Below are 13,091 nucleotides of genomic sequence, written 5' to 3'. Positions count from 1 at the left end.
GGGTGGTTAGTGTCAGGAAGAGGAAGCAAGCTGATCCTGTGGGGTGTGAAAAGGGCAGTCTCTGTAATGGAATCTGTTGGAATGCTGGACCAAATCTTTGGAATGCATGTGCCTCCTAATGGCCAGGCTGCTTTGAACTGTTCCAGGGACCTACCAAAGCAAGTGTGCCCCTCTTTAACTGGAGATCTGCAACACATTCAGCAAACTTCTCTTTTCTGTTAAATAATCTTCCTTTTTTCTTTACGCCTTGTATTTAATCAGGCAGAGTAGTTCTGTCTTGGGGTAAGATAGATATTTGGTTGGTCGGAATGATTCATTTCTCCATCTCTGATAGCTGTTTTACTATTAATATATACGAATAGCCAGCAAATTAATTATTGTACCCGAATGTAACTGTCACAAGGCAGAGTCTATGCTGGGTGGAGGGAAGGGCAGGGGGCTTGGCTGGCTTGGTTTTTCTCAATTGCAGGACAGATCAGATATTTTACTAAACTGCACCAGATGTAGCCAGTCCAAGAATCAAGGCAACAAAAATGTGGCTTAAAAGCCACTGTTGAGCCACCTTGGGCCCAACCACCCCCATGAACCTGGCCCAGTGTCTTCAGTGGAGTACTTCCTATCTTTAATTGTGTAACTGAGAGTAGAATCGGTCCCCTGAGCTCCCAGGTAAATTAGAAAGCTGAGCCAGTATATTAAATACCACCATTAATCTTCTCACAGGCAAGGCAGTGTCAGATCTATATTTCAGGTGGATTCAGAAAGTAAAAAACTCAGTGTCAGCATCTGGCAACCTAAAGTTACAGAAACCAGATTTACAGTAGTATATACTTAATTGCCGCCTTAGAAAGCATATTAAAACCCCAAGAATGTGAGTAAAGACCCCTGAGGCATGACAACACCATCCCTTCTTAAAGATAACCAGAAATACTGTTTCTTTAAAGAGATTGTCCTGGAAAAGTTAGCTCTCCCTGTGGAGAATGTATTCATGGAACCAGACTCTCCCTGAAGCCCAAAGATAGAATCCTAGCAAGAAATAAGAGTAGAACAATATATTGAAAAGATACAATATTATTATTTTCAACTTTTAAAAATAGGCTTGCATACTCCTGAGATCAGTGAACTGCTTCAGAACATGTGGCAAGGCTTATCCATGGTCTATTGCTAAACTTACCTGAATTACAGTAGTGCTGAGGAGGTCCCAGTCATGGATCAGAACCCTGTGGTGCTAGGTGCTGTACAAACACAGAACACAGGGACAGTCCCTACCCCAAAGAGCTTACAGTCTGAATATGAGACAAGAGACAACAGGCTGACGCAACCAACAGAGGGGGAGCACACGGAAGCAATGTGACAATCCTAGCCAGCCATGTTAAGTTTTTAGTCAGCCTCAGGGCAAAGCGGAGTTTTAAGGGATCTGAAAGAGGACAATGAGGTAGCTTTACAAATGTTATGAGGAGTAGTTCCTGGGCAAAAGGGGCAGCATGGAACACAGCACCAAGGTGCTTGTTGGAAAATGTAACAAGTGGGCAGTGGAGGAGACGTTGTTAGGAATGCAGAGAGGAGAGTCATTATCTCGATAGCATATCAGAAATGAAAGGTAAGTGGGGATAGGCCACAAGGGCCTTATAACCAAGACCAGTAGTTTTTGATGCAATAGCAAGGGGGGAGCCAGTGGAGAGATGTGCAGAGTGGAGGGACATGGTTGGAGTGATGAGGCAGGAACATGATCTTTGCCATAGCATTTTGGATGGATGTAAGTGGTGAAAATTGCATTTGTCGAGGACATGTTGCAGCAGTCGAGACATGAGATGATGAGGGCCTAGGTGAGCGTTTTCGCTGTGTGGATGGCAAGGCCAGGTCTTAGAGATGTTGTGCAGGAAGAAGCAGCAAGATTTCGACTAGCCTGAATCAGTGAACCTAGAGCAAGATCAGTCAAAGAGGACGCCCTGGTTCCAGGCATGAGAAGCAGGAAGGTGGTGCTGGCCACAGTAACTGAGAGAGGAGGGAGAGGGAAAGGCTTTGGGTGAAGAAAGAAGAGCTCTGTTGTGGGTTAAGCTAATGGCTTGACATCCAGGAGGAGATGTTAGAGAGACAAGCTGAGATTTCAGTCTGAACAGGAGAGAGGTCCAGAGTGGAGAACTAGATCTGTGAATCTTTGGCATGGAGATGATAGATGAACTCATTAAATGCTCAAATATCATTTTTCTGCTTTCCAGCTCTGCTCCTTTAATACAAAATTTGAGTCTTGTTCTTTACGTTTATCATGCTTTATGTTTGCATTCCTTCATTTGATGTTTGTCATGTTTTACTGAAAATTAAATGAATTCTTTTCTCTGACAGGTGAATAGGGTTTATGTTATTTTTGACCTGCCCACTACCGTGTCAATGATCAAACTGTGGAATTATGCAAAAACTCCCCAAAGGGGAGTGAGAGAATTTGGTGTAAGTACTTATTCATAAGCAATTTTTATGAGTCAGCTTGCCCTAATTTCCTTTTTTATTTCATACTCATAATTTATCACAGTGTGATTCACTCTTTTTGTGTGCAACTTCAACATAAATGTCTAAGTTTTTAAAAACATGATGATTCATTAAAGTTAATAACATGCAGAATAACAGAATCAATTTCTGTAATAGGGTGTAGTCAGGTCTTCTATGCCTGCTCATATATTTTATTAGAAACTAATCTGCCAGGAGACAGAGTGTGAGAAAGCACCAGAGGCAAAGTGAGAGAGATGCAAACTGTTTGATACAGAGATGCAGCTAAACTAGTGAGCAGCTCTCCTGGAACAAATGGTGCAACTCCTATTCAGCTGACAGAGAGGACTGTATTGAGAGCAATGACATTTCATTCAGATGCTTTTTCCAGAAGAGTTTTCAGTTTTCATGAATAATAATATAAACTGTTGCTTGAACAAAACTGATTCTTGATTGTTTTGTGTTTCCAGCTTCTTGTAGATGACTTGCTTGTGTACAATGGAATTCTAGACATGGTGAGCCACATAGTGCATGGCATCCTGCCCACTTGCGACCCTGTGGTCCCATATCATACCATTCTCTTTACAGATGATGAGAGGATTTGCCAACGAGAGAAGAATACAGTTATTAGGTATGTGCTGGGCTTTCATTTTAATGAAGAATCCTATTTACATAATTTTATCTCCAGTGGCTGATGTCAGCAACTTCTACGTTACTGTCAAGAATTGCAGTGCTATGTACTGACTGGCATAGAAAGCAATTGTGCTGTATATTGTATTCAAAGGATCAGATACCAACCCAGTGATGTTAAATTTTAGAAAAGTAGATTTCAATAAAATGAGGAAGTTAGTGTCAAAAGTAAAAAAAAAAAATTAAAATCCTTCCATTTGGCATCAATTCTACTTAAGGAAACAATACTAGAGTCTCACACAGTATACATACCATAGAACAAGAAGGTAAGCAGTAAACCAGTCTGGCTAACTGGTAAGGTTTGAGAGGTTATTCAAGCCAGAGATCTTTCAGAATATGGAAACCAATCTTAGTGAAGCCAATTAAAAGAAGCATAAATTACAGGATGAAAATATAAGAAGGAAATTAGTAGGGCCCAGACGCATTTCAAGGAGCAAATAGCTAAAGGTAGAAAAACAAATTGATGTTACAAGGCTAACTGCACTCTGTCCCCTTTGTGGTCACTCTGTTCCTTTGTGCACCTGCTTAGGAGTCAGGCCTCATGTCTTTACCTCTCTAGTGGTGGAATTCTGCAATTATCCTACTGCTAGGGCTTTGGGCAGCAGTATCCTGTGTATTAACCATACTTACACAGCAAGTTCAGCTGGGTTCAGCACCTGCAGGGAGCCTGTGACTCGTGGTGAATACAGTGACCAGCTAGCCTTCTTGTTTATTTTCACAAAGGAACAAAGCATAATAGGAAAAAATTGATTTTAAAATAAGAAAACATCTACATACATGTCTATCATTCATACTTAAGGTTTACCATCCCTTGATAGTGACCTAAGCAGGTCTACCTTCTTCAGACACCCCAGTGGTCTTGGCATCAGTCTGCCTTCCCTGTCCAGTTACCCAGCAACTATCTCATCTCTAGAGAGAAAGAGTTCTTTTTTCTCTGCCAGAGAGTCCCTGGGCTTGTTCCCTTCTGGATCAATCCAGTCCTTTGGGCTAAACAGGAGGTCAAGCCAGGCTCCTCAGAGCCAATGGCTCAGCCATTCTCCGGTAACCCTCAAGGGTTTACCATGGAGTGGCTTATCTCAAGGTATTGTTTTCTTCCTGCTTACTTTTCCTTACAACAGCCTATTAAACTAACCCAATATTTTCATACAGTAAACGTATCAAATCAACACACACTATTCCTCAGTTATTAAGGAGCAGCTCCATGCCTGTCACACAAACAATAAGAAATTATTTAAGTATGTCATTAGCAGGAAGCCTGCAATACTCTTGTTGGTGGGTCTGCTGGATCACTAGAGTTAAAGGGAGCAATTAAGGGGGATAAGGACCTTTGCAACAATCTTCCCCAGACAATGTTGGGGAGATTCTTTTTACCGGTAATGGAGATGAGGTACTATCAGACTGAAGTGTCAAAATGAGAGATGCTGATACAAACTAAAAGCAATAAGTCACCAGGCCCACATGGAATTCATCCGAGAGTTCATCTAAAAGAGTTCATTCTAAAAGAATTCATCTAAAAGAACTTAAGAAAGCTGTGACTTAACTTTGCAATCTCTCATAAACATCAGCTGTGATACCAAAGAATTGATACCAGAGTGGGTATTAAATGTTGTATCTATAAATAAAAAGAGTTGTGATCTGAGGAAATACTGGCCTGTGAGCCTTATATCTGTGCCTGGTAAATTGGCTAAAATGATAATTAAGAGTACAGATATAAAACAGTTAGAAGGTGATTATATAATAGGATCTAACCAGTATGGTTTCTGCAAAGGAACATTGTAAAACAGTGGATAAAGGAGAACTGATTGACATGGCTTGTCAATGAAATTGAATAGTGGCAAATTGAAAATGTACAGAAGGAAATGCTTTCCCATATAGTACACAGCTAACTTGTGGAACTCCTTGCCATTATCATTTGAGGCCAAAACCATAATAGGATTCAAAAAGGGATTAGATGTTTATTTAGATAACAAGAATATCCAAAGTTGTTATAAAAATTTTAAAAATAAACAAGGGCATAAGCCAACCTCTGATTATTTGGGCTTTATGAGACACTTTTTCTGAGGAGACGTTATCACACAGCTTCCTAGTATAGGATTTCGTGAACTTGCTCCAAAGCATCTGATATTGGTCAGTGTTGGTGCCAGATTGCTGAACTAGTTGGACCACTGTTCTGAACTAGTATGGCAAGTCCTATGTTCCTATCAAGAGTCCAGTCCAAATGGCTGTCTCATTGCATTTCTCATTGCTCTTGCCTGGCAGCCCTGCAGCTCAGGAGTTGTGCCAGTGCACCTTTAATTGGAGACACAAGTAGCTCCAGCTGTAACTATGGGTCTCCTTTCTCTTCTGAAGACTTGTAAAACTACTGTATGACCTTCTCCACACATACTCACAAAGCATTATTGTTTGGAGTTAGTTTCAAGAAAGGAATTGCCATTTGAATGATCAGTGCTGCAGAACGTCTTCCCCAGCCAGGGATGCCCTAACTCTCCTGTCCCCGGGATTTTCAGTTCAGGAGATCTCTTGGGTCTCTCTTTTCAGTTGGCCTTTTTTAAGCTTTCATTCCGTTTTTTCCTCCAAGGAGAGGCACCCTACCCTCACAGTTTTGTGGTGGAGAGAATAAAACCTCACACTATTAGTACTTGGTGGATCTTAACCTTCATTTTCAGAAGTGTGTATAAACTTTTCTTTATTGTTACTTTTGGCATTGGCCTACTGTCTTTCCCACTGCACTGTTCTGCACTTTTTATAAACCCTGGGCCTGATTCTGATCTCATTGACCTGTTTAAATCCAGAGTGACTTCAGTGGAATTATTTCAGATTTATACTGATGAAGCCTGAGGTAGAATCTGTCTCACTTTGTGTTATTTTGAGATATCCCTCCTTTGTCTCCAAGAATGGAAATCTAGTACAATAAGGTATCTTTAGAGAAAAGGAAAAAGGCAATTCTTGTTTTCTGAAGCTATCATATCACTGGATTCCCACTCACCCACCCTTTGGGTTGCTTTTTGTGGTGATTGATATATAAGCATAAAATGGGGTTGGTCCATTTTGTTAATTTGCCAAGCTGCCTGTTAGATTTTAAAGCTAAAATCTAACAAACTAGATTTGCCAATTGGATAAGTGTTATTGCCAATATAGAACGGAACCTAATAGGATAACCTCTTTTTTTTATTCAGGGAACATTAGCTTACCAGTTCTCATTCTGGGTTCTTTACAGGTCAACTTTTAACTTGAACAGTATTTCTCAAATCAGGACACATGCTTAGTCTTAACCAACCAACAATTTATTAATTCACCCAGAGCCACGTTAGTATACAATCACACATTCACCACTCAAGTGTAGACAACAACCAGTGTTCTAGATGTGTAGTACACACACACACAATACAGTCTTGCAATCAATTATCATAATCTAGAGTTGTCTCAACAGTTAAACCAAGCAACAATGTAAATTATCAAGATTTTTTATTACATTTACTTATGATACTCAGTTTCAGTTCTTTAGTACCTAGCATTTTTATCACATTCCAAGGATGAACTTGTCTTTAAGACACTTTTAAGAGTGTGGTTACTATAGTTTGAATGGATTGGTCCAACAGTTAAAAGTTTAGCATGTCAAAAGCAAGTGGTTTAAGTTATTGTTTTTTATCTCTCATAGGCCAATTTGCTTGGATATGCAAAGGAATTAAAATCTAATATATTGTTACTTTAGGTCTCACTGCAAAGTATAGACTAGGCAAGATAATCTACAGTTATTTATATTAAAGAATAAAAGGGGAAATACAGTCTTCTAAATGAAATCTCATCACTTCTTCATATCCACTTAACCTGGGATGAGGGAGAGTCCTTTCCACCTGGCTGGTCTGGGCATCGGTCACACTTAGGATTCTGCAGCTTCTTATTCCATTCAGTCAACTCTCCATTTGCACATGGTGACCTCAATTTTATATACTCTAATTTCAAGGCTGGTTGGAGGGGCCACCCTCTGATTTCTATTGAACATGTGCCAAGTGAGTGTTCCAATTTCAGCTCTCTCTGTTTTTCTGCTGCTTCCATAGGTATCCCATAGTGTAGGTGTACAACAAATTTCTTCAATCCTTTTCTTATCGGAAGCCTTTATATGTTCAATTCATTTCAAGGATTGAATTTTGTTATTAGCCACTACTATCAGTTGGGATCCACCCCTTTTAGCAATTGCTCTTAATATCTCAAAGTTATATCATTATAACATTCCTTCTTCCTTGTGCCAGACAATTCCTATTACCTCTAGAGTGCAACAGTTATTTACAATGAAAATCAACAAAATCCCTTCTCATCTTCTAAATCTGGAGGACATACTCAATGCATTCTTTGGTTGTACATAAGCATTTCACATTATTTAAGACTGACAATAGAGCAAGAAGGATATATATATATATTCACTTATTGAAGGAGGTAGATCTGACTCACAAAGCAAACAAACTTGCAGCTTCTAATTTTGGGTTAAAGATTATCCATGATATATTTGATTTACAAGAAAAGCAATATATAGTTTATAATTAGGGGTGAAAACATGTGGCTTTGATTTTCTTGGGGTAGTTTACCCAATTTGACCTTCAGTCTTACAGCCAGTCATTTCTAGTTTGCTTAACTTGCAGCTTCCTCATTCATCTCTTGATCCACTCACAATGTGCAATGGGCCACTTTTCATAGGCTAGGAAGGTGTCACTCTTGCCTGTAAACTGGAGTTCTTTTTAGGTAGGTTGGGAGGGAGAAAGAGGTTTTATCCGTATGCAGATCTTGCCTAGGTGATTAACAGTACTCCCATTTAGCCATTTCAATTTCTGTTCTTTGGGAGAAGAACTTCAAACCTTGGCTGATCTGTGGGTTCTTAGACAAAGTGTCTCACATGATGCAAATCATTTTCTTCTTGTCTTTACTTCTTAGATGGATCCTGTTTTAGGATAAACAGAGGTGGATAGCTTTTCTAATATTTTTTAAGGCCAGAAGGAATCAGTAGTTGTTAATCATTCAATGCATATCTGTTCTAGAATGTCCCTTACAGATGTTATTGTTAAGCATCCAGCTGACATTTTTTATGTATTTAAATTTGATGAGATTTTGAAGCTATTGATTCCTGCTCATAAAGGAACAGATAGTCTGGCTGCAGTCTACACACAAATGTTGCATTGATTTAACTAAAATCCACTTTTAAATAAAACACTCCCATATGGACACACTTACACTGGAAAGAAAGAGAACATTTTCAACAGTGAGGGTAATTTGGTAACATTGGAACAACTTACCACAGGTTTGATTCTCCATTGCGTACAGTCTTTAAATCAAGAATTGATGTGTTTCTAGAAGATATTTTTTAGTTCAACCAGAAGTTATGGTCTTGATGCAGGAATCACTGGGTAAAATTCTCTGGCCTGTATGGTGCAGGAGGCCAGACTAGATGATCATAATAATCCCTTCTGGCCTTGAAATCTATAAATGTATGAAATTGGTTTATAACTCTTTTATATCAATTTAGCTTAATTCAGTAAATGATCAAATTAAGCTAAATAAATTTAGGATGGTTGCAAATTGGTTTAAGAGTGTCTACATGGGTTTGCACTGGTTTAATGAAGTTGATTTAAAAACAGATTTTGGTTTAGATGGTCAGATTTTGCATGTAGAGAAGGTCGGAGTAGGCTGTGGAGTGGACGTGGTAGTAGCAGTTGGAATGTGTGTTTGAGAGCACCCCTCCCAACAAATACAATTGTGAGGAATAACTTTAGGTTCTTAGGTTTATAACTGTGGGCTATATGAGAGTTAAGCCTCACCCTTCCAGACTGTGACTCACAGAAGGCAGTGGTGGCAGTGATGCAGCCTCGCAGTGGTTTAGGTAACACATTGCAATGTGCTTCCCCATAGCTGCAGTGGTGTCTATAGACTATTGATTATCCCTGCTATTGGTCTGTTTTTCATCTTTGCAGCAATCATGTAGAGGATCAGGATGTACGAATGATGAACGAAAATCAACTTATCACAAACTCCAAAAAGAAGCAGATTGCTGCTGATCCCGGTGAGTTCCGTTTCTTTATGAGAACCTTTTGCCCACTTTCCGCAGACAGAATGAAAAACGGGCACACTTTTTGGCAGATATACAATCACCAAGAGTATAGAAAGTGGGGAACCTCCAGTAAATATACCTCCCTTCCCTGCCAACCCCTCCACCCTATGAGGGCAAACCTGCTACTTCAAGCTCCTCCTGCCCCAGCATGACAGCAGGGCCCCTTCTTCTAGGCCAGTGGTTTTCAAACTTTTTTTCTGGGGACCCAGTTGAAGAAAATTGTTGATGCCAGTGACCCGAAGGAGCTGGGGATGAGGGGTTTGAGGTGTGGGAGGAGCTCAGGGCTGGGGCAGAGGGTTGGGATGTGGGGGTGAGGGCTGTGGGGTGGGGCTGGGAATGAGGAATTCAGGGGGTGGGAGGGGGCTCTGGGCTGGGGCAGGGGGTTGGGGTGTGGGAAGGGGTTAGGGCTCTGGGCTGGGGGTGCAGGCTCTGGGGATGAGGGGTTTGGGGTGCAGGGGGGGCTCCAGGTTTGGTTGGGGGTCAGGGCTGGGGCAGAGGGTTGGGGTGCGGAGTTGGGGCATGGACTTACCTCTGGAGGCTCCCGGTCAGCAGCACAGTCAGGGTGCAGAAGCAGGCTTCCCGCCTGTCCTGGCACAGCGGACTGTGCTGCGCCTGAAGTGGACAGCAGCAGGTCCAGCTCCTACACGGAGGTGCAAAAGCGGCTCCATGTGGCTCTTGCGCACAGGCACACCCCACCCCCACCTCCCATTGGCTGCGATGGTGCTTGGGGCGGGGGCAGCGTGCGGCGCACAGTGGCCCCTTTGCCTAGAAGCTGGACCCACTGCTGACTGCTTCTGGGGCACAGCGCGGTGTCGGAGCAGGTAGGCACTAGCCTGCTTTAGCTGGGCAGCACCGCCAATGGTACCTGCTCATAGCAGACTAGGAAGGTTTTTTTCCCACACTAGTTAGCAGGTTGAGTTAAAGATGGGGGGAGCCTATTCTGTAATTCGACCTGCTAACTAATGTGAAAACTACAAATTGCCTTGTCTTAACTAGGATTTTACCTTGCATTTGTTAACTTGAGTTAGCTAACTATGTGGGCGCCCTGAGGGAAAGCAAGCAATTGGCCAGCATAACCCTTAAGAATCCCTCAGAGAGGAAGCAGCAAACTTGCTGAAGGGCTTCCTTGTCCACCCTTCCAAAGTCCTGCAGCTGAGTCAAAATTTCCACCTGGTCAATGGTATCAAGAGCTGCTGATAGAATCATCTTACCCTAGTCTGCTACTAGCAGATCATCGCTCGTCAAGGTCAGCACAGTCTTTGTTCTGTAACTCAATCTGAAAATGGACTAATATGGATCAAAGAAATCTGTCAAATGCAAGTGTAGCTCACGCTGACTCATCACCACCTTCTTGATAATAGAGCCCAAGAAGGAGACCGGGTTCAAGATGAGATGAAAATTGGTGAGGTTGTCCATGTCCAAAGTTCAAACATGGCTGACAATTTTCTTACCTCAAGGAAGGCATTACAGTAATGATACTCCTCAGTACTGGCCTCAGTGTATCTCCACTGGGTTTGTAATCAGCTTTGAAAGGCATAAATTCATCTCAGAGGTGGTTGGTTGTGCTCCCCAAGTAAACCACCCAGTCAAGACGGTGTTTTTAATTTCCATCCACTGTTCTCATGGAAGCTGTCGATCAGCCTGAATCTGATCAATCTTCTCTAAATAATAATCATAATTAATCAGCAGTTCTTTGTAGACTTTACTGAGAAATACGTGACTGTGTTACCGTACTGTGAGGATTCATGGGACTTGATCCCAGGTCTATGCTGACGGGAGAAGCTGCAGAGTTTTAAGTGTAGACCTGCCCTCAGAGTGTCACAGCAAAATACAACCTGGAACAGATTGTTTAGCATAAGTATTTAAAACACATTTCAAGGGACCATTCAAGATTAAGTGGCCCTTTAACACCCCTGTATTCATGAGGAGGAAAGGGGTGGAAGCAGCTAGGGGAGGGTTAGTGGGTTATAGATTGTTGTAATAAGCCATAAGTGCCTCTGACTGAAGGGGTGAAGAAGAGCTTTGTGTAAGCTCGAAAGGTTGTCTCTCTCACCAACAGAAGTTAGCCCAATAAATACATTACCTTACCCACCTTGTCTCTAATATATTAATGGCCCTATATATGTTCTGCCCCATATATAGTTGCAGGTACTATATTTGAGTAAAGGCAACCCCCTAGCAGGGCACTTCAGATGCCTCAAAAACTACTTCCTAGTCTCCTGCTTCTTTTAGTGGCCCTGGATGTGGGTTGAAATTCAGGCTTATGTTGACTCATGTGACTTATGAACTTGCACCAAGGTGCTGCACACGAAACCTCTTGGCACCCTCATACCTCTGGAGACTCTTCCCCAGCCATGGACAGCCAGTGCCATGAATTCCATCATAGAACTCCCCAAATCAAATGGCCACACAGTAGTACTAACAGTTGTAGATCAACTGACCAAGATGGCACACTTCCTCTCCTGTTCCCATGTACCTTCAGCTCAGATGACAGCTCAGCTCCTAGTAACAAATATCCTCTGCCTCCCTGGGCTCCCCTGCCTCTGGCGCAAAACCCTCAGGCTACTAAACGTCCACGCTTATTCCTCCTCAGCATACCACCTGCAGACGGATGGCTAGATAGAGAGGATGAATAAGGTACTTGAGCAATATTTACAGTCCTTTCTTAATTACAGCCAAGACACCCTCGTACTGTATGCTGAATTTGCATACAACACCGACCATGCCTCCACAGGGAAAAGCTCTTTATTTATTTATTTATTTTGCTAACTATGGATTCAGCTGTTTCCTCCTGCACTACCAGTAGCCTCCCTGAACCCACTGCCTGCTGACTTGGTTCAATGAATCCACCATATAAAAGAAAAACTAAGGGGACACTTTGAGGATGCTAAGATGCATGATACACAAACAGCCAGAAACAGGAGGGGCCAGTCTTTTCTGTACACAAGAAGGTCTGCTTATCCGCTAAGAATCTCACCATGAACAGGCCATCTCACAAGCTAGACCACCCAATCCTTGGAAACTACCAGATTTATCAGAAAATCAGCCCTGTCACTTTCAAACTCCGCTTACCTAGTCCCTCAAATTGCACCTGATCTTCCTTGTTTCTCTCTTGAAACCATACACTGAAAGCCTGTTCCCTGACAGAACACAACCACTGCCCTCACTGGTTCAAAGCCATGAGGAGTACGAGGTCCAGACCACACTGGACTTTGGATTGAAGTGGGGTCAGTTGTGGTACCTCATAGGCTGAGAAGGTTTTGGTCCCAGAGAATCTCCTAGGAGCCTGCCGGTAACATTCACACCCCTGGACTTGTACAAGAGTTTCAAAAATATCACCTTGACAACCTGGTCCTACAATACCCCACAGGCACCCCCTGAAGGAGGACTTGACCCCAGAACTTCCATGCTGTCATGGCAGAGCCATCATGAATGCACCATACATTCTGGGAGACCAGCCACTGCTGGAAGTGCTGACCACGGTAGAGATGACTGGCAGCCCCTACCATGACCTCTGATTGACCCAGACCTATTATTTAAGCTCGAGGGAGTATCAGGAAGTTGTCTGTGGAACAAGGCAGCTCCCTGACCTACTGTTGAAACAGATCCAGCATTATTTTTACCTCCTTGCCCTGCCCCCTGTTTTCTGGCTATTGACTCTGACTTGATCCTTGGCTACGGTTCTTGGCTATTGACTCTGGCTCAACCCTAGGCTCCAGTCCCTGGCTATTGACCTTGCTGTGACCCAAGGCTCTGGACTCCAGCTACTGACTCTAGCTTGACTTCTCAGGCCCAACCACTTACGGCTTCAACCACTGAGCCTGAC

General features: G+C 42.4%; 1 protein-coding gene across 8 annotated transcripts in view; it reads left to right on the top strand.

The window, feature by feature from the left end:
• Positions 1–13,091, top strand: part of KATNIP (katanin interacting protein) — a 180,668-nt gene that overhangs the window by 165,047 nt on the left and 2,530 nt on the right. For all 8 annotated transcript variants that reach the window (XM_075132829.1, XM_048865750.2, XM_075132828.1 and 5 more), the window contains 3 exons: positions 2,341–2,442; positions 2,949–3,109; positions 9,129–9,217. In XM_075132829.1, the coding sequence (XP_074988930.1) occupies positions 2,341–2,442; positions 2,949–3,109; positions 9,129–9,217 (352 nt within the window). The remainder of the gene's footprint in view (positions 1–2,340; positions 2,443–2,948; positions 3,110–9,128; positions 9,218–13,091) is intronic.

This window comes from Caretta caretta, chromosome 10 (assembly GCF_965140235.1).
Source record: "Caretta caretta isolate rCarCar2 chromosome 10, rCarCar1.hap1, whole genome shotgun sequence".
Taxonomy (NCBI): domain Eukaryota; kingdom Metazoa; phylum Chordata; order Testudines; family Cheloniidae; genus Caretta; species Caretta caretta.
This window is presented reverse-complemented; position numbering and strand designations above follow the sequence as displayed.